The sequence below is a fragment of the Loxodonta africana genome, chromosome X (assembly GCF_030014295.1).
Source record: "Loxodonta africana isolate mLoxAfr1 chromosome X, mLoxAfr1.hap2, whole genome shotgun sequence".
NCBI lineage: Eukaryota > Metazoa > Chordata > Mammalia > Proboscidea > Elephantidae > Loxodonta > Loxodonta africana.
The window spans coordinates 40,327,395-40,351,062 of NC_087369.1; the positions used below are offsets into that span (position 1 = coordinate 40,327,395).

The following is a 23,668-nucleotide window of genomic DNA, read 5'->3' on the forward strand; positions in this document are numbered from 1 at the left end:
ATGTCTCAGGAAGTATTAACTTTCATAAATGAATTGGTTATACTTGTACATATAAGTTTTCTATTTTATCATTTTTCCCAAGTTCACACTGAGTAGAAAAAAAGTAAAATTGGATGTAATGACTTATTAAATTCTGAACTTAACCTCTGAAAACCACTGTTTTTTTTTTAGTAGACTGAATAGGTATAACACTTGTACAAAAATCCTCATTCACTGTGTCATCAAATTTTAACAGGGAAACAAATAATATTTATTATTATTTTGAATTTTAATACATTTATTTCCATGTGACGCATATGCACATAACTTGGATTAATGAACCAATTTTATTAACCATACCGGCACTTTGTAAATGTTAAGGAGTTTTATCAAAACCAACATATCCTGAAAGGCATGCATTTACTGATCAAAGAGCAAATAAACCTGGATATCTTAGCTTTAGTGCCAAAATCATTCTTCCATACCTGCATCCTTATACCATAAAACATCAAAACAGAAACCACCCATGTTAATGTCAACACTACTGGGATTGATGCCAATAAAAATGCTACAAGAATAACAAGGCAATCACAAATCCTATAGAGGTTAATGACGGTATCGCAAAATTTATTTTATTTCAGTGGTGACCAAACAATAAGTACCCAAACATCCTTCTTTTCCTCACAGTTAATATTTAAAAGTACAACTAACTTTATAAAATAAAAAAATACATTAGAATGTTTATTTTATTTAATTAGATATTTACCTTATCAAATCAATCAGCCAGGGCCAAGAGTAGAAAGTGTTAAAAGATCACATGCATTCCATTTTAAAATTGTAAAAGTTAAGATAAAATTCCCATTTGATGTAATAAAAATGACATCATAATTGATAAATACTGGCATTCTGTATTTCAACAAGATGCCCATTTCTAATAGAAGAGATTGTTTTTAATACACATTCGAGTTCAGTGATAGTGCTGTCACCAGAGTCAATTTTCTGCATGTCGCTAATGGTTACCATGTTGGAATAATTTAAGAAAGTATCTTAGCACATGGAAGCCATAGACCATAATTTCTTGCTTTTACATTAATAATAATAATAATTTACTATGTGTCATGGAATGCACATTTTATTATTTGTAATTCTTTTATCAACGAAGTCTGGGAATTATCCATAATTTTACAGATATTGAAACTAGAGCTTAAACAGGGTAAGTAACTTGTGTAAGGTTTCCAGTGTAGAAAAGAGCTAGATTTTAAGCCTATGACTACTTGATTCAAAGAGCCATGCTCTTCTCCCCAGTTCAGGGCTCTGCTCCAGAATCACTTCTTAGTTTGTTGCTTTGAAATATTTTCCTTCTTAGATGCAACTCCATGAAATAAGACAACATAATGGCCATGCATATGTAAGAAGGATACGAGGTTTTAAAAGATAAAAATAAGTGAAACTACAAGTAGAACTAAATGTACATAATTTAGTCTAAGCAGTGCTCTTACTTGAGAAAGGTGAGGACTGAAGAATGTTGCAAATGAAGTTGCTTCAGTCGTGCAGTGTCATCCACAGGTAAAGACTGGCTTAAACTAATTCCAGGTGGCATTTTTCCACTCAAGTGGAGCAGCACATCATAAATAGTTTTATTATATTTAGAAAAGTCATTCTGTCTGCAAAATTTTTTGGATGATGAATTTGATGGGTACAATTGTATTTTACACACATCCCTATGGGACCAAAAAAAAAAAAAAACATTAAATACATTCTCAAAATTTTATATTATGAAAACAAAAACATGTTGAATGACTAAATAAGATTCTATTCCGAGTCAATAAAGTATGAAATTACAAAATGAACTGTATTCAACTACCAAATGTCAGTTAAAATTAGAATTTTTTTTTAATATTCCCAGAGCTTTCCAACATCTTGTTTTAAACATACATACTATCTAGGGTTGCAACTGTCAGGCCTGAGAGATTTGTTTGTTAATGGAAAGTGTAAGCACTTTGAAGAATCAGAACAAGGATTAAATCCTGGACCCATCTCCTACCAGTTTTGTGAACATGGCAACTTACCTAAACTCACTGAGCTCAATTTTGCAATTCATAAATTGGAGATAATAATGCCTATTATTTTCCAAGGTAGGTTTTAAACAGTTATCATACATGAATATACCAAGACAGATTTACATACATTTTCTTGGACTTTGCATTTTAATTCTTAGAAAGGCATATTTTGCTCATTTGCCTTGTGAGTGAAGATTTTCATTTTAAAGATAAAGTCCAGAAAGCTACTGTTTCCATAAATTCCTCTGTGCTTTAAATGAGACAATGTAATCTCTACACCCTGGTACCTCCCATACCAGTTTATGATAAATGCTAGCTTTTGAATGAAGTAAAAAATCTCAACCTATCCTTGCTCTCTACAATTTATCCAATACCGAATAGTCTACTGGAGCCCTGGTGGCGCAGTTGTTAAGCACTCAGCTGCTAACCAAAAGGTCGGCAGTTTGAATCCACCAGCTGCTCCTTGGAAACCCTATAGAGCAGTTCTATTCTGTTGTATATGGTAATTAAGGTTTTCATAATGAACAGATAATGTCATAACCCAATAAAAGGTATCTATAAAAAGGCATAGGAGCCCTGGTGGTGCACTGATTAAAGCACTCAGCTGCCAACCTAAGGTTGACGGTGTGAACCCATCAGCTGCTCCATGGGAGAAATATGTAGCAGACTGCTTCCATAAAGATTTCACCCTTGGAAACCCTATGGGGCAGTACTACTCTGTCCTATAAGTTCTCTCTGAGTTGGAATCAACTTGCCCGGCAATGGGTTTGGGTTTTTGTTTGTTTTTATGAAAAGCATAAAGTGAACCTCACACATAACGGTAAAACATTGACAGCTTTTGCTTGTAAGACTGAGTTTAAGTGGAGGATACCCACTATTCAATATTTAGCTAGAAATTCTAGCCAGCGTATTAAGGAAAGAAAATCATACATAGAAGGATTGGAAAGGGGGTCGGGAGGACCGCCATTATTTGTAGTTGATGTATTATAGAAAATCCAAAAGAATCGACACATAAAGAATTAGAATTTGTACGCTGCCGTAACAAGGTAGTTGAAAAATGTCAACAAGTGATAATCAACTTTATTTCTATATTGCAGAGAGAAAAATATTAGAAAATAGAATGGAGATAAAAATGCCATTTACCATAGCTTCAAAAATATTAAGTTACCCACTGATAAATCTACCAAAATATGTGTAAAAATTCCACAAATAAAACTATAAATCATAATTCAGAGAAAATTTAAAAGACCTAAATAAAGGGAGAAATGAGCTCTGTTGACTAAGGCAACATTGCAAAGATGTCACCTCTTTCTAAATTGATCATAGCTAAAGTTCAATCAGAAACCCTGGCGGCGTAGTGGTTACGAGCTACGGCTCCTAACTAAAAGGTCAGTGGTTCGAATCCACCAGAAGCTTCTTGGAAACCCTACAGGGCAGTTCTGCTCTGTCCTATAGTGTCACTATGAGTTGGAATCGACTTGACGGCAACGGGTCTGGGTTTTTTTGGTTTAAAGTTCAGTCACAATCACAATACCAGCAGAGGGTTTTGCTTGCTTATTTTGTTTTGTGGAAAATTTATAAATTGATTTTATTATTTATATAGAAATGCAAATGGCATAAATCACTAAAAAGACTGAAGAACAACAACAAAGGTTAAGTACTTACACTACTAAATATCAAGAAATATTTAAAAAATGGGACTTAAGACAATTTTGTATTGATGCAACTTCCTATGTACAATCTAGAAATATCTGCCAAAATTTAGAAATATATGTACCTATGCATTAGTTATATTAAGGAAAAAAATGTAACAAAATAACACAAGCAAATGCCCAACAAATAATGTAAATAGAAAGTAAATAATGATATATGTATGTAATAACAGAAAACAAATTAGCAATTTTTCTTATAATAAAAAGCACATAGAAAATGAAAACTAAAATTTTAACTTTTAAAAAAACAACAAGAATGAGAGCAGTTATTCCAAACTCCTGGGATGTAGCCCAAGTGGAATAAAGAGATAGATTTATAGCCCTGAAAATAATTAAGCATCCAATTCACAGTTTTTTTTTTAAGTAAATTATAAAGAAAAAAATCAGCAATAAATGCTATAGGAAACATAGAAATGGATGAATTAATCAAAGAACTTATTCTTTATATGAGACATGAAAATAAATTGCTAATTTACATAACCAAGAAAAAACTATAAAAACAATCAATAAATGAGACAAAGGCTTCAACTACATAAAAGGGATTAAAAATAATAAAAACCCTAGTCACAACTGTTGAATAATGATTTTAATAAAAATAACTGAAATGGCTCAATCAATTATTTTCCTCAAAATGAAAATAAATTACTGAAATTTACTCAAAATAGGTAAAATTTTCAGAACACCAAAGCAGAAAACTGAAAAGGTGTAACAGAAAAACTTTCCTAAACACCAGAAAAGAAACTAGGTAACTGGGAGCTCCTAAAAATTAAACACTTATGCTCATCAAAAGACCTCACCAAAAGAGTAAAAACAGAACTTACAGACTGGGAAAAAAAAATTGGCTACAACATATCCGATAAGGGTCTAATCTCTAAAATCTACAAAATACCATAACATTTTAACAACAAAAAGATAAATAATTCAATTAAAAAAATGGGCAAAGGACATGAACAGGTACTTCCCCAAAGAAGACAAACAGGCGGCTAACAGAAACATGACAAATGCTCTTGATCATTAACCATTAGAGAAATCCAAATCAAAACTACATTAAGATACCATCTCACCCTGACAATACTGGCACTAATTCAAACAACACAAAATAACAAACGTTGATGAGGTTGTGGGGAGGCTGGAACTCTTATTCACTGCTGCTGGGAATGTAAAATGGTACAATTACTTTGGAAAACAATACGGCGCTTCCTTAAAAAGCTAGAAATAGAAATACCATGTGATCCAGCAATCTCACTCCTAGTAATACAACCTGGAGAAAAAAGGGCCATCACATGAATAGACATATGCACACTCATGTTCATTGCAGCACTATTCACAATAGCAAAAAGATGGAAACCACCTAAATGTCCATCAACAGATGAATAGATAAACACATACATACACACAATGGAACACTATGCAAAAATAAAGTACAATGATGAATCCATGAAACATCCCACAATTTGGATGAATCTGGAGGGCATTATGTTGAGTGAAATAAGTCAGTCACAAAAGGACAAATGTTGTATGAGACCACTATTATAAGAACTCAATGTTTACACACAGAAAAAAAAATTCTTTGATGGTTAGGAGACTGGGGAGGAAGGGAGAGGGGAAATCACTAACTAGATAGTAGACAAATGTCAACTTTGGTGAAGGGAAGGACAACACACAATATAGGGGAAGTCAGCACAGTTGGACCAATGCAAAAGCATACAACTTTCCTAGACACATCCAGACACTCTGAGGGACTGAATAGCTGGGGTTGGGGACCACAGTCTCAGGGGACCATAGTCTCAGGGGACATCTAGGTCAATTGGAGTAACACTGATTATAAAGAAAATGTTCCACATCCCACTTTGGTGAGTAGTGTCTGGGGTCTTAAGAGCTTGTGAGCAGCCATCTGAGATACATTTATTGGTCCCATCCATCCGGAGCAAAGAAGAACGAAGAAAACCAAAGACTCAAGGAAAATATGAGCCCAAAGGGCTAAAAGATCACAGGAACCCCAGCCTCCACCAGCCTGAGCCCAAGAACTAGATAGTGCCTGGCTACCACCAACAACCACTCTGAGAGGGATCACAGCAGAGAGTTCCAGACAGAACAGGGGAAAAATGTAGAACAAAATTCAAATTCACAAAAAAAGATCAGACTTACTGGTCTAACAGAGACTGGAGGAACCCCCCCAGACTATGGTCCCCGACACTCTGCTAACTCAGAACTGAAACCATTCCTGAAGCCCACTTTTCAAGCAAAGACTAGACAGGCCTATAAAACAAAAACTAACACACATGAGAAACGTGCTTCTTAGTTCAATAAGATACACGAGACCAAACGGCCACTCCTGGCCAAAAGCAGGACGAGAAGGCAGGAAGGGACAGGAACTGGACGAATGGACCCTGGGAACCCAAGGTGCAAACAGGGAGCATGCTGTCACATTGTGGGGATTGCAACCAATGTCACAAAGCAATGTGTATAAATTTTTGAAGGAACCCAAGGCAGAAAGGGGGAGCAAGCTGTCATGTTGCGGGGATTGCAACCAATGTCACAAAACAATATGTGTATAAATTTTTGAATGAGGAATTAACTTGAGTTGTAAACTTTCACCTAAAGGAAATAAAATTAAAAAAAAAAACTTTCCTAGACACACATGATTTTATGATCAAGCCTGTAAATTTTCAGGGTATCTGCTGAATTAATTTTCCTACAGCACAGACAAAGATGAAATATTAATGAATTTATTCTATGAAGGTAACACTGTCCTAAAAAAAAATAACATAGAAAAACTATAGACCTAGTTCAACCTAGCTCATGCTTGAATATGGCTGTGAAAATTCTAAATAGTCTTTCCAGCTACAGAGATCAGAATTCTCCCTTAAGGTGCCAGTAAATGGCTCCCCAGTGCTGAAAGAGAAAGTAGAGAAGCTCTGTGGATCCACCACTCCAACAACATTGTAACTGTTACCGTTGTTGTCGTGTGCAGTGGAGTCAACTCTGACTGATATCGACCCCATGTGACAGAGTAGAATTGCCCCATATGGTTTCCTAGACTGTCTGCTGTATGGGAGCAGATTACTAGGTCTTTTCTCCCGTGAAGCAGCTGAACTAGGAAGGGGCAAAAATTCCTGTTTAAATTAAGAACAGAATTAAGCGGCTTGCTATAATTAACGCAATTGCACAAGAAAGAAGTGAGGCAAATGTACTGGTAAAGGGGAATTAATGACAAAGAAAATGAGCCCCTCCTGTTCACTAATACCATACATAGTCTACTTGACTGTACTCTCCATCTAGGACTCATATTTTATTCATGTAGAAATGTGGTTGCCAAATGTTTCAATATTTTCCCCTTCTCATTTCACAGATGAGGACACTGAGGTACAGAAATATTCAGTTTGTCTAAAAATCATCAGATGTTTAGAAGAAATTAAAAATGACATCTATACTAAAGAAAGTATATTCGCATCTTTTTACTCTGCTTAACAATTCCCTCATAAAGTATTAGTTTAGAATAAATTATTTAATATTGCATTTTGGTTAAAATCATCCCAACGAATAGATTCTATTTTGTTATATTACACAAAGCAAAGGATTTGGAGAAACATGTAACCATCACCTTCTTATAGTCTCTGGGATAGATAGACAATGAGGTCCTTCAGGCCACCCAAAGAGACTGAACCAGGTCTGAGTTGCATTCACAACCTTCTGAAAGAAGTCACACGCCTTTGTTCCGTCTTCAGGAGGAAAGAACTGCGTATTTTGCTCCTCTTTTTCCACAGGTGTATCATCTTGTTTCTTTGATGTTTCATTTTCGTCCAATATCATATTTTCATATGAGATTTCCATTTCTAAAATTCACATTTGTTAGTAAATATGGGTTACTTGACAATAGAGTACAATATTCTCTCAGCTATTGCCATTTGTATGTAGACAAAGAAATCCCAGTCTACTAATTATTCTATGCACCAGAGAACAAATTTGGAATCAATTTACTGTATCTTAGTAAATGAAGAAAACGTATTTATTTTCAAATACCCAAAAGAAATGCTTTTAAAAAAGATACATTTCAACAAAGAAAACAGTTAAATTTCTTTGTTCCAAAATAGTATGTGAAAACATTCTACAAAATGGAAGCTTTCATTTTCAGTAACATATGCAAACTATCTTGACAATTCCTGATTTTACTTATTAGACAGTATTACGCCTCAACTAAAAGCCTGATACGAATTTAAAAATGGGCTTCAGATTCAAAATGGCTTTCTATCCATATAAAGCACTTCAAGTAAAACACAAAGCACTCAGAGTTAGTGAAATTTTCGATAATATAAAATAATTTTATCACATTTTTTGGAAAAAAAGATCTGCCTATGTAATGACATGAGTACGCACTCATTGAAAACCTCACAACGTTTAAGGTGGTTTGGTCCATTCGACAAAAAGGAAAAATGGCAAATTAACCATATTCAGAAAAAAAAATTTAAACAGTTAATTGAAAATAATATGAAACTCACATATTTATCTATGCTCCCTCTTTCTAAAATAGGCATTTTTGGATCCAGTTAGATAATGAGGAGACAAATCTCTAGGCCTGTGCTACACCAACTGTGTACAGAGAGCACCTGAGGTCACAGCAAATTTAGGGGGATATGGCAGAATATTTAACATAATAAATGTTTGACATAGATCAATATCACTGCAATATCTGTCAGATAGTACATGAACTACTATTATTACATTTTTGGACCAAACCATGTACTTCACAAATTGTTTGGTACTTCCTTTGGCCAAGGGTAAAATTACCAAGGCACTAATGATGTCATGAACCAAGAACATTAGAGAGCCTCTGCTCTAGGTCATTGGAGAGGATCCCTAAAGAAGATGACCCACTTAAGACTAACAACAAACTCACTTTTTTTTTTTTTTAATTTTTTGGTACCTGTAAAAGCCAAATTTTTAAAAATAAATAATATTCAACAGATCATATTATGGGCTGGGTTTTGTAGGTTCACTATACATATGCCACATACAAGTAAAGAATTTTCTCTTTAGGGGCTCAGAATCGTTACAGTTAGTAGTTAATGATGCCATTTTATCTGAAGTAGAAGGAAGCGGAAAATTGTTTCTAGTCTCCGTAAGACTTCCATCTTTATCTACAAAAGACACATTGGGTCACAGTAAATCAGAAAAGTGTTCCTGGAATTCATTACCAAATTATTTAATCTGAATGTAATATATTTTAATACATATGTGAATTGTATAAAGTAGAACAAAAAAAGCTTAAATGTCCATTATAAATGAATATGTCAAGTAAGAAAAAATAACATAATGGGCATATGGTTTTCTTAATTGAATTTTATTTGATAAGGCAATTGCTATGGTATGTCAAAGTTGTTGGAGAATGAACAATATTCAAATTTATCTGAAACTAAAATAGATAAAACATTTGAAATGTTTCTATAAAAAAATTCTTTGTAGTTATTTTATGTCATATTCAAAATCTGATATAAGAGTATGCTGTCTCATTAGGAGGAGAGCAGCTAGGAGTACATAGCAAGGTGTGTATAAGTTTTTGTATGAGAGACTGACTTGATTTGTAAACTTTCACTTAAAGCAAAATAAATTTTTAAAAAATCTGATATAAGAGAGTCACCAACAAACTAAATTTCTTCCCAGTGAATTCTCTGATATGAAATCATTGTTTAGTTATGAGCTAATGTCATTTTGAACTGCTGCTGATCTCTATTCCAGTTAGAGTTGTTGAATATACACTAGAGTTGCCACCATGGGAATCCAAACCTAACCAAAGGCAGTGCTGACCAAGAAAAGCCAGTAGATGTGACCAAAGGCCAGATATCAAAAGAAAAATCTCCATAATGTCATTCTTTCAGAAAAGCATGACCTGTGCAATAAAAAAAATGGGATTTGAAAGCTTGGCACCACTACTCCCAAGCAGTTATATCTTGGGTATGTTGTGCAAGTTCTCTGAAACTTGTGATTTTTTTAATCCATAAAATGAAACCAAAAGTTTGTTGTGAAGATTAATTAAAAAGCAATAACATATACTAATAAGCTGGTATACAGTAAATATCTTCTACTGTTCCAGTATAAAGCCATTCAGAATTTGCCAGGGAACCTCTACCCAGTAGGCTGTTCAAATCCCTACAATGCTAGAACTTTATAGGCTTCAAAGACGTATGCTTTATGAAATTCAATGACAGAACAATTCATTATGGATGCATTAGGCAATATGCTTTTAATTTACTAACGACAAAAAGTGCCTAGTTGGGTTAAAAACCACACCTGTACCATTTCAGTGAAAGTCAGTGTCACGTGTAGTTTTTTGTTTAGCATGTGAGCTATATCTAATTAATCATACTGCCTTATTGTTGCATATACTTAATATATTTTACGATTTCACTTTTAATGGACACATCATACTCTAGAGCACAGTAGCTATAAGTGTGTATACTCTGAGGCCTCATAAACTTGGTTAAAATTTCCTAGGGCCAGCTGCTCAAACTCTCTGTGACTCAGTTTCCTAATCCGTAAAGCAGGTTATTAAGGGTATCTAACTTAGTTGTTAGAAGGATGAAATGAAATAATAGATGTAAGGCATTCAGCAGAACACCCTACACCTGAAAGCACTGAATATATATTACACTTATTTCTAAAGATATTCTAGAATATTTGAGAATCATGACGTTTCTCTTTAGAAATATTTCCCCAAATGGATGCATTATTTTTAACTCCTAGATTTCTTGTTCAAACAATCATCTAAGAAACGTAAAGACTTGATTCATTTTTCCTTTTAAAAGGATTGGAATATTACTTATTGTAGTGAAATTTCTCACTATTCCCTGGAAGTATATTAAGAAAAAATATAAAACACAAATAAAGCAATAATAATCACAGTTGTAACAATAAGGATAATAATGATAATACCTTTCAGGGTACAGTCTATGATTTCTCACAAAAGCCCTTCTAAATAGATAAAACAGGTATAGTTAATATCCAGCTACTCTCTCCACCCCCACATTTTGTTTTTATAACAGACCGGAAATTTGAGGATGTGAGAGACAAAGATAAAATCATATGGCGAAAGGGTGACTCTTCATCTACTGTTCTTTCTATTATGTTATGCCCGCTAAAACCTCTTCCCCTAGTATATTAGAAGAATATAAGACTAGGATTAGTCAGTAAATCTTTTTAATTTTGCCAATGTATGTCAAAATTGTGAAATATGTGAGATATATATGTATATGTGTGTAATATATATATACCCCATACTGTTAATAGATTTGTTCTATAAATTGCTTTAAAATCAGTTTCTTGGTGCTCAGAATACACTATTTCACATTCCCTTATGAACATGTATTGCTAAGAGATGCCTTCCTAATTGGTCCAAAATTCAGGCAATCCATTCTATGTTCATTAAATACATTTATTATGCCAGGCACTGTGCTAGGCACTGTGGACACATGGGTGAAAAGGAGAGGTATGATTCTTGCCCTTAAAAACAAACAAAAAAAAATCAACATTAGAAAGGGATATAGATAAAAGGCAGGTTTCATCTCACTGTGACAGTGGACTTGCACAGTCTCCCTATATCCAAGGGCAACAATCTTGTGTAGGATAAGTACGGGCTACCTTGGCAAAATAATGTGATGGGGGAAAAAAATGCTCCAGTTCCAAGTATGACCATCAGCACAGATCAACGGTCTGAAAGAACTCAAAAAGTTTAGTGTGGCCTGGGCAGACAGGGCAAGATGAGAATAAAGACAGAAAGAAGTTACTGGCTGAGGCAATATCACATGGGGCATTTGTAGGCTCCATCCTAGCAGCAATGAGATTTCACGGACATATTTTATGCCTTGGAATGAAATGATTGGATTTTTGGTTTAGAAACATCCTTCTGGCTTAAGTGTAAAGGATGGATTGGGAAAGGAGAAAACATTGTAGGAGGCAGGAAAACAATTTAGAAACCTTTGGGGTAATCCTGGAAAGACAGAATGGCAGCCTGGGTGTGGAAACTAACAAAGGAAAGGGAGAGAAGTGAATGGATTCAAGAGATATTTAGGAGGCAGAAGGATAGGGATTGGTGGACTTGAAGTAGAATGTGAGAGACAAGGCATTATCAAGGATGTACTAAGGTTTCCAGATTGGGCACTGAAATAAATGAGTTAGACGGTAGGTACATCTACAAATACGGGCATACAGAAGGAGGATATTTCAGAAAAGGGGTTCAGTATGGGCTATTTTGTTTCCTGGTGTCTGTGGGAATCCAAGGAAAGATGTCCAGAAGGTAGGTGAATATACAGTCCTGATTCTCTGGAGCAGATACTGGGCTAGGGATAAACCCCAATGATTATCATTAAAGTCATGGAAGGGATAAGAAAAAAGGGGTCAAGGGAGAACACCCACTGACATAAAACATTTAAAAGGACAGGTAGAGGAGGAAGTAGAACCCACAAAGTTTGCTCAGAAAGAACAACCAGAGAGGTGAGAAGAGACCCAGAGAAGTATCCACTTCATGACACATGGGACATATAGTATCCACCTACATTTTCTGCCTCTGGTATTTCTTGGGAAGCTGCTTTCCCACTGACAGAAAGTGCGCCTGGCAGGGAGGGACCTGCAGGGACGGATTACCAAATAAGCACGGTATGCATGTGTTTACTCATGCAGAGACTGCAGCACTAAAAAGATGGAGACTCGAATCACAATTATCTGCAGTCATTGCAAGGTGCTTTTATGTGTTACCCCATGTTTTGAAAAGCTTCATGAAATAAAATAAAATTGCTAAGATAAATTGATTTTTTTTCTTGCCTCATCCCACCAATCTTATTCCCAGAGTCCAGAGGGACATATATACCCCACATATTACCCACAATACCTGCCAAACATTCAGACACGCTCAATGATTCAGCATGCATTCCATTAATAAAAAAACATTACATCAAAAAAAAAATTAAAAGCAGAAAATTTGGTCATGAAAGGGGTATTATATGTGAAGCCCAGAGAGAACTGAAAGAAAGAGAATAGTTAACTGTGTCAAATGCTGCTAAAAAGTCAAGTAGGATTATGCTTGATATTACCTAGATGGTCAAGGGAGGTACGCTAAGTGCTTGCTTTCCTCAGCTCCTTTCCTCCCTCTCCCTGGGAAATCCAGTGGCTCATCTGATCGGTAAATTTGGGGGAAATGAATTGGGTATACATGGCCTGAGTCCTCCCTTCTTCCTCTTTGGGAATGAGTCTATCTCCCCTCTCCTCCCTGCTGTCTTAACTGGAAAATCCCCCAAAGCAGCTAAGAGGCAGGCAGAAGTTGAAGTGCAAGAGAAAGCAAGGTTGGTTGAAAAGTGAAGTCCCTGGGTAATGGCATTCGGAGAAAGAAATGATCTAAGGCAGGAGAGACCTCTGGCTCCTAGCTTTGTGAAAGGAGTGAAAGGAGACAGAGGTTTCCAATGCATGCTTGGAAACTCTGGTAGTGTAGTGGTTAAGCGCTATGGCTGGTAACCAAAAGGTCAGCAGTTCGAATTCACCAGGCGTTCCTTGGAAACTCTATGGGGCAGCTCTACTCTGTCCTGTAGGGTCACTATGAGTCGGAATCGACTCGACGGCAACGGGTTTTTTTTAATGCATGCTTGGTATTTGGAAGTTCCGAGTGTTCCTGCCTGGTGGTCTCTAGTTCTTTGGAAAAGGTAGAAAAATATTTATATTGAGGTAGAACATGACTGAATAGATTTCATAAGAGTGGTAAAGATTTGAAGAAGCAAGTGCAGAGAATTGGAGAAAACTTGATTAAATATAAGAGAAGACTTCTCAATCAGCACTGAAAGTTAAGCCTTTGACAGTCTGCATGGAGGGGATTTTTCTCCCATTCTCTATCATTTCTTATCCTCTGGGATTTACTCCATCCAATTATATTCCCCTCTGTTTTATATTTCAAATATCTCCCTCATTACTAGCTTGTCTTCTATTGTTTTTAGATCCTCTCACTATTTCCCCTACATCACCTTCCAACTGGTCTACTGACCACTCGCTGTCCCACTTTAAACCATCTCACACCCCACCAACTCTTGTCTTTCTAAATCACTGATACTTGAAAACCACACAAGGTTTCCCACTATGTTCAAAATAAAGTGCCCAGTGATATGGCCCCTAAGTACACTGCCTGTCTTATACCCCCCATCACACTCCAACACCTTTGCTACATTGTCTTTTTCCCAAATCATTCTGTTCAAGGTCCTCACTTGTCAAGCTCTACCAAATATGTCAGTTTTTCTATAAATTCATCCCAGGCCACGAACATCAGCATTAATTTCTGCACAATCCCCACATGTGCAACACTTCAAAGGGGACTCATATAGACAGCTCTTGATTCGATCTTCTTTGTATTAATTGTATTTGTGGGTACTTCACTAAATTGCCTACTTTTGGAATTGAGATACTTTCGTATTCTATTCTCAATGGTAAGCACAGCTCCTAGCAATTGCAGATGTTTAATAAACGTATGTTAGTTTTAACTTCACTTTATTTTTAGGTGTCCGCCCTAGATAACAAGAATGCATACCGTGAGAGTTAGAAAAGACTCATATGTAACTTACCATTCTTTAGAACAATTTTTCGGTTATGAAGATGAATTGCCATATATGGGTAAATAGTAAGAATGCAGTTTTCTGCTGTTGCAGAAACCGGGAGAGAAAACCTAAAAGTGCAAATATTAATTTCAATAAAAAATTTCCAGGTACATTAAGTACAATTAAATATTTTAAAGTATATCACATGCCCTTAATGATCAAGGCATGAATTATGCATCATTTATACTTTAAAATGCATTTGTAACCACCTACTATATGTATCTGAGTGGTTTAAAAAATTGTTATTTTGAAAGCTTTTGAACAGGGATTGTAAATTTCACTGTCATGTTTACTCTAGAACACAGCTTGTAATTGTTCAAGTTACAAACATAGATGGAGGCAATTTTAGAGTTAAAGGTGCCTCAGAGGTAATCTACTTATATTCCTCTTCCATAGATTCCCAGATAAATGGTCTCTAGCCTTAGGTAACACTACCAGGGAGAAAGCACTCAGGCCTCAGAGACAGCCCATTCCATAAATGGAGAGCTTTAACTTCAGGAGTTCTGTCCAGAGCATCACAGAACAAATCTACAATCTGACCCCATTAGAGTCCTTCTAGTATTTAAACAGTCATATAGTCTCTATGGTTTATCTTCTTCGGATTCCAAACATTTAGAACATAAAAGGGTTCTTTTCACTGCACACTCTCCAAATCTTTCATATACTAGTCTAACTTCTTTAGTTGACCTCCTTTGTGTTTGTCCTTCTTTACATGTGTCTGAGAACTGAAATCAATGCTGCAAAAGTTATTCAACCAGTAGAGAGAACTATTACCTTCTGTAACTTGTATATTTTATCCAAAGAAAGCACTGCTAAAAACACACACATACACACAGTTGCCATCAAGTTGAGTCCCCACATGTGTTACAGTAGAACTGTACTCCATAGGATTTTCAATGGCTGATTTTTGGAGGAGACTGCCAGACCTTTCTTCCTAGGCACCTCTGGGTGGACAAACAGCTAACCTTTCAGTTAGCAGGGACTCTTAAGAGAGCACTGTATGGCAGCACTATTATTTTTGCCAGCCACAAAACACTTTAAGATTATATTGGGTCTCTACCTTCTGCGGCAATTCTGTCCTTGTGCAACTGTTTTTTTCTCTTGTAAATAGAAGTGTTAATTTTATATTAATGGTTTTGGTTCTGCATTATAATGTGTCAAGAAAATTTTATTCTCGAATTAGTCATCTTTCATATGAGTTTTTCCATCTATTTTATGGTCACTGGCCAAAGTGAAATTCTGGAATTCCATGTTTTAATCAAAGTATAAAAAAAAACATTGCTGTCAAGTCAATGCTGACTCATGGCAACCCTATAGAACAGAGTAGAACTGTCCCATAGGGTTTCCAAGGAGCGGCTGGTGGATTCGAACTGTGGACCTTTTGGTTAGCAGCCATAGCTCTTAACCACTGCACCACTAGGGCTGCAATCCAAGTTACTGCAAATAAAATTTAGAACTGGTCATAACTGAAATATAGTAAGTTATCAAAGACTTTAAATCTCAAGATATGTTACATGTAACTGAATCATTTCCAACTCAGTTCTGCATATGATATTTTCCATGGGGAATACAACTTTTTCTCCTGATCATTTTATATTTATTAAAATTTTAGGCGAAATACACATACTGAAGATTGTATTCCTTAACCAATCCTTATCATTCCATCCTAAACACCTGCATCAGACTGCTATGTACAGTACTAAATTTCACCTGTATATGATTTTTTCTTCTTGTTTTCATGTGTTACCCTTCTTAAAATAAAATTTAAAATTGTTTTAGAGCACTAATTACTATTTTTACTTATTGTGTATTTACGCCAAACATAGTGATCAATCAAAATTCTACTAACTGACCAGCTATGTTTACCCAATAATTATCTAGATTAAATAACGTAATTTATCAACAGACACCATCATCATTACTTTCACAGAATGGAAAATTTTATTTTGGTTTTAACAGTGATTTGAGAAGCAGATAAAAAAGAAAACAAAGGAATAAACAAAAATTCAACACTCGAGTGAATGCTGTCAGTGCTCTTGGATCCAGATTCCCCTGGATCCAGTTTACCTGTGCTATGCTTCCATCTCCTAGGTTGGGATGGTGGGGTAACTACAGTCTTCTTCAGAAAACTACCCTTGGGCTACTGCAGCTCAATATCAAAAGTTCCTGGAAGTTTATGTCCCCTGGGGCAGGCCCATAGCCAATGCCTAGTTATGTGGGAGTTTGAAAGCCCAGCTCCCTTACCTCAAACAGAACAAAAATTCTGTGGTATAATTTCAGCTCCGGAGGACTACACGAGATCAAGCTAAGGTTGAGACTTTGACTAAATCCCACACTTACTTGGGGTGACTGATTCCCTTTACTGCTTCCCTACTCTCTTACTGCTTTTTCCTAGGAGAACTTCCTTAATAGATCACATCCCCATGAATCCTCTTCTAAAGGTCTGCCTATGGACAAGACTACCGAAGACAACTACCTAATAATCAAACTGAAAAAGCACTCTCAAGCATTTGCAAAATGGTAAGGGATTAAGGAAACTAAGGTTGAAAATAATACTTTATTCCAAGGATCAAATCAGAATAAAGGTACTAATATTTTTTTTCACAAAGCCAGTTGAAGATGAGAACATTTGATTTCAGATGCACTCAGAGTAAACATTAACCAACATATGCGAAACTGACTTGATCTAGTTCTGTGCAGCACATGATACAGAAACTGTACAAGTTATATAGGTACTTCATATATTGGTATCATTATGATGAAAAATATTTTAAAACCAAAAAGGGACTTGCAGTCGGTAATACTATATGTTAATATATTTCCTGGAAAATGGGACTATTTATGGTGCTTTTCAGGAAACATTTGCTTCTTCCATTTGTTCATTAGTGTTATGGATTCAACTGTGTCCCCAAAAAATGTATGCCAACTTGGCTAGGCCATGGTTCCCAGTATTGTGTGGCTGTCCACCATTTTGCCATCTGATGTGATTTTCCTATGTTTTCTAAATCCTATCTCTATGATGTTAATGAGGCAGGATTGGAGGTAGTTACATTAATGAGGCAGGACTCAATCTATAAGACTAGGTTGTATCTTGAGAAAATCTCTTTTGAGATATAAAAGAGAGAAGCGAGCAGAGAGACAGGGGTACCTCATACCATAAACAAAGTAGCCACCAGCAGCACAGCGTGTCCTTTGGACCTGGGATCCCTGCGCTGAGAAGCTCCCAGATCAGGGCAAGATTGGTAACAAGGACCTTCACCCAGAACTGACAGAGAGTAAAACCCTTTCCCTAGAGCTGGCATGCTGAATTCAGACTTCTAGCCTCCTAGACTGTGAAAGAATAAATCTCTTTATTAACACCATCCACTTGTGATATTTCTGTTGGTAGCAGCACTAGGTAACTAAGACAATTAGGCAGCACTGTCTACAAGCAGATCTTTAGGTGAGGACTCATGGATATGGATTTCCTTTGCCAATCTATACCCAAACCCAACCAAAACCACTGCTGTCGAGTCGATACCAACTCATAGCAACCCTATAGGACAGAGTAGAACTCCACCATACAGTTTCCAAAGAGCACCTGGAGGATTCCAACTGTGGACTTCTTGGTTAGCAGCCGTAGCACTTAACCACTACGCCACTAGGGTTTCAAATATAGATCAGAAAAATTAGCAGTAGGGGATTTACTCTAAAAATACTCAACGTAAGAGTTATGGTGAAAACAAAAAGCTGCTCTAACACTAGGGATTTCAAATCCATTCTAGTATTTAAATAACAATGTTCAGGCATTAATGATTTAGATTGGTTCCACTGGACATTCTTGGTGACAACAGGGATAATTATATGATGAGGATGTTGATGAAGGTGATTGTAATGGGTTTGTACTATTTGTGCCAAGTACTGTGCTGAGCACTTAACAACATGCATTATTTCATTTCCATAAATTCTCTGAAGAGTCTTAAAGAATATATATTATTATCTTTTCCAGCGTTCCTTGGTTATGATACCAAGAGTCTGAAAAAGTCAATGATTATTTCAAGTCACACAATTAAAAAATACAGGGGTCAGGTTTAAGTTCAACCTGCCTAAAACACAGCTTTCTTTTTACTCACTGCATGGGAATGTTTAGTTTCTAGATCTGCCTTGCTGTATATAAACTCAAATTTAGGGGCACTGGATAAAAACCATTAAGATGATGATGACTGTAAGCATTTACAACATTTTCTACTAACTTCTAAATTATCTAATTAAACAACATATATTTTAATAATGTATGCTTGTTCTAATAATGTTCAATTACATAACTTACTATCAGAAACCAGTTTAAATAAAAGGCTATTTTTCTTTTTTCAGATGCTTTAAATATTCTCCTAGTTTTTTAGGAAGAAACACATCTCTTAGAAGAAAACATAGGAGTTAGACAATGAGTTCTTCGATATGACACCAATAACACAAACACTTAATGAAAGAAAAGCAACAATTATGTGGACTTTGTAAAACTGAAAATATTTTGTACTTCAAATGGTACCATCAATAAAGTGAAAAGACAGCCCACATACTAGGACAAAATATTCAGAGTTCATTTTCGCGATAAGGCACTTGCACCGAGAATATATAAAGAATATGAGAAATTATGTTCGACACCTTTAGTCATTAAAAAACCAAAAACCAAACCTGTTGCCATCGAGTCGATTCTGACTCATAGTGACCCTAAAGGACACAGTAGAACTGCCCCACAGAGTTTTCAAGGAGCACCTGGTGTACTCAAACTAACAACCTTTTGGTTAGCAGCTGCAGCACTTAGCCACTACACTACCAGGGTTTCCCATTAGTTATTACGGAAATGCAAATCAAAACCACAATGAGATATCACTGCACATGCATCCCAGTGGCCGTAATTAAAAAGTCAGACAGTAAGAAGTGTTTGCAAAGGTGTGAAGAAACTGGGACCTTTATACATTGCTGTTGGGACTGTAAAATGGTGTAGTCACTTTGGAAAACACCAGTTTCTCGAAATATCAAAAAAGAGGTTATTATATGACTCTGGGATTACACACCTAGGTATCTGCCCAAGAGAAGTGAAAACATGTGCCCACAGAAAGACAAACACAAACGGGCATAGCACCATTATTCATAATAGCCCCAAACTGGAATCAATCAAAATGTCTGTGGGCATCATAAGAATCTCTAAGTATTACCATGTTGAACCAAATGAAATTGCCACCATTCAACTTTTTTAACCTACTGTATTGACAGTTTATAAGGTTTGGCCTAATATACTTGTCAGCTTCAATTTGATGAACACACACACACCATCTACCTCTCTCCAGGCTCAAGCAGCCATTACTGCCTTAATCTTATTTGATTGTTCCCCATACTACTGAATTCTAGGAAGGAAGCTACTCCATTCTAAATGTAAAACCAACAAAAAATCAAAATGAAAAAAGAAATTAAGCCAAAGAAGAATTTTTTTTATCTACAGTAGATAATAACCAATAAAATGGAAACTATATTTTTATGAACCACAACTTTGAATTTGAATAACATGATAACCACAAATATTGCATTAAATAAAGTGTGAAAAGTCTCATCATTCACCTCCCTGGTCATTAGCTGCTGAATAATTAACACTCTAATCACACATTTCTCTTTCCACATCATTAGTGTAGATAAGAGACTCTTACGCTTGTCTGCCCAGATTATTTTAGAGATGAAACTTTGAAGCTTCATGTTAGCTATCTGTGATAAATGGCCCGGTAATTACAGTATGTTATCACTTTCTACCGGCATATGAAGTACTGTGATGGCCTGTCAACAATATGTCAAGCACCATGAGAAATGTTACATTATTTATACATTTTTGCTCTTAACTAAAGTTGTGCTCCTATCTTCACTATTTAAAGACAGACCTGGCATGCTAAAAGCAGCCCTATTGTATATGATTTTAATTTATAGACAGAGAGACAGAGCAAGAGGAAGGGGCAGAGCTCTGGGGTGTAGTTTCTAGTAACAAGTCTCTCTAGTCTTAATATGGTTGTCTGCCCAAACCATTCTCCGCAAAACAAAAAAAATCAGTTACTGTCAAGTCAACTTTAACTCTTGGTAACCCCATGTGCTACAGAGAAGAACTACTCCACAGGGTTTTCTTGTTTGTAGTCTTTATAGAAGCAGATTGCCAGGCTTTTCTTCCACGACACTGCTGGATGGGTTTGAACTGCCAAACTTTTGGTTAGTGGTTGAGGCAAACCATTTGCGCCACCCAGGGACATTCTCCACAAGGCAGTTAGATCAAAATTATATTTTGGCAAAATCGGCAGTGATAAGAGCTTGACCCCTAGCTGAAAGGGTGGCAGTTCAAACTCACCCAGAGGCTCCCTGAGAGACAGGCCTGGCAATCTGCTTCCGAACGGTCACGGCCTTGAAAACCCTATGGAGCAGTCCTACTCTGCACATATTGGGTCACCGTGAATCAGAATCGACTCAACAGCAACCAAAAATAACAAAACATGAAGGGTTCTAAGAAGAGTTTACTGCTAAAACCGCTTTGGATTAATGCCTTCTATTTCCATTTATAGGGCTGGCTAGACTGAGAAATAGGAGAAGAAGAAGAAAGGATGCTGGGTCAGGCCTTTGAAAATGCTTTTTATCATGAAAACCACTACCACCAACACCAACATCCAAAAGAAGTACTTATTACTATACATCTAGTATTTAAGTTAAACACTTAATATCAATGGAATGCTTCTGAATGACAGTACTCGCTTCAGAGGAATTTACTACATAACAGACTTCCCTGAACAACCTTTTTAAAGCAGCTTATATACATCTATCCAAAATGTTTCTCGATTCAATAACTGGCAGCAAAATTATTCACATGCAACTTTACTCACACACAAAAAGGATTATTTAGTATTTTTATTTAAATACTTAATGTTTACTATAACTAGTACATTTATCTTAGGTAAAACTATGGGACAAGTGAATTTGAATTCTGAGTGGGAATTGACTCGCCGGCAATAGGTTTGGTTTTTTGTTTAACATATATTCATAATGGTAGAACTCATCCATTATGCTGCGACACACAAGAATGTCTTTCACAAGTGAGGGCAACATATGTCATTTTGTTAATCAGTGACAAAGTTTCAGAGTTTATATTTATTTATTTTTAATACATAAAAAAAGATTCATGATCATGATATAACTCTTACTCATTTGCTTTTCAATATTCTTTCTTGGGTGGGACAAAAAGGATTACAATTAGACCTACTCTTCTGGTCACTGCAATAATCTACAATATATGTTATCTGCAGCTCATATAAAAAAAACTTTTTTTTCTATAGTCACTCTTATTTATGAACATTAGTAATTCTAAAAACTACATGCTAAATCAGTGCCCTAAAATAGATTTTAGGTTTGATCTAAATGTGCCTATGTCCATGGAAGCGGGTTGCATATGTGAATTTCTTCCTTTAATTTGCATCATAGCAAAATAAAGGCTGAAATATTCATCAAGAATAGAAGTATACAATCATTTAGCAATACTTTAAACTTATATAAATTTTTGACACATGAATCAACTCATTTGTAGTATACCAGAGAATTTGTAAAAAATCTTGTAATTTATGTGAACCATTTTTTAAATCTGAAATTTTTCTTTGGAGCCCTTTTTCACAAATTTAAATCATTACCAAACCAAAAAAACCAAACCTGTTGCTGTTGAGTCGATTCCGACTCACAGCGACCCTATAGGACAGTGTAGAACTGCCCCATAGGGTTTCCAAGAAGTGCCTGGTAGATTCGAACTGCTGACCTTTTGGTTACCAGCCGTAGCACTTAACCACTATACCACCAGGGTTTCCACATACATATATACATGTTAAGTTAATACATATAATCAAATTATTTTAATATTAATTTATATATATTTTATTTCAATTATGTATGCATATAATTAATATAGATAATTCATAACAATGATTTACATATATAATCATAATTATGATGTTTTCTTTTTAATATAGTATTCCTATGCCAATGTACTATAATTGTATCATTAATACAGTTTAAAATGGGGTTTCCACTAAGGAAGAGTGATAGAAAGTAAAATTTACCACCTCCTAGATATGTTATGTTTGGAAAAATCATATACATAAACACATATATATATGCATATACATGTATATACTTATATGTAAAAAAGATATTTGTATATATATATATACATATGTATACTATGCATAAACCACGCGTTTGTTTCTTTTAGGTCTTTATGAATTTATATAAATTCCTATGATTCCAAAAATACACTCAGGAGAAATATAAACTTTAACTACTCAGAAAGAAATAAAGATTACTTTAACACAGTACATGGCATTGCCTTAGGCCCCAAAGATTAGAACCGCTAAATAAGGTAGCTTTCTCTAACATGATCAGCCTTATAATGCCTAGTAAAGCTGAGCTGAAAGTGTATTTCTAAGCCATAGGAACCATTAGCTGTACTGCTGTGTGTATACTTACATCTTTTCTGGTTAATTCCAAAGAACTTAGAGCAGAGGCATGAGCTATTAAATACATTATATGAGTCAACATTCTCAACCTGCTGGAACCAAATCTAAAACTCCTGGGATGACATGAACTAATACAAAACAGTAAGCTCATGTTCATTAAACCACTCTTCAGAATTTTGCAACGTGCTTTACTTTAGGAGATAGTTAGGATCTAGCTAAAACATAGATTAGGTAATTTATATAGGTTATTTTCATTTTATCACTTAGAAGATTCCAGTATTTTTCTGAACGAACATAACAAAAGAAGCCATACTTATGCTTACACTTACAGCTGGAATCACTCTACTCTAATGCAGGAGATGTTATAAAGAGATATCAGCATAGAGTGAGACCAGGGTTGGCCCTACAAGTTAGCAGAGGGGGCCATCAGCTCTGTGACTTTCTCTGATAGAAACCTTTGTTCAAAATTATTTCTTCTAAAAAAAAATTATTTCTTCTGCCATCTTGCCAAAGGCCTGGAACACCACCGTGAAATATGTGTTCTCCAGAAGAATAGATTTTATTATAAATTAGTAGCTTGGTCATTACTACTAAGGCCTAAGCAAAGAAACAGTTATTAGTGATCAACCAGGTCACGATCAAAGGACCACAGGGGCTTGGGCTGGCATCAATTTGAGAGGGAATATGGTTGCAGAGGGTGGAGTCGCCTGGGGCCTCCTGGCATTAGAAAAGTGTCTCAAAAGGGAAGGAAAAAGAAAATTAACCAGGAAATATGATGTCACAAG

General features: G+C 35.7%; 1 protein-coding gene across 1 annotated transcript in view; it reads right to left on the bottom strand.

Annotated features, from left to right (window-relative positions):
• Positions 1–23,668, bottom strand: part of CFAP47 (cilia and flagella associated protein 47) — a 343,468-nt gene that overhangs the window by 229,677 nt on the left and 90,123 nt on the right. Inside the window, 3 exon segments of the mRNA XM_064278419.1 lie at positions 1,479–1,700; positions 7,356–7,587; positions 14,344–14,444. Of these exon segments, the coding sequence (XP_064134489.1) occupies positions 1,479–1,700; positions 7,356–7,587; positions 14,344–14,444 (555 nt within the window).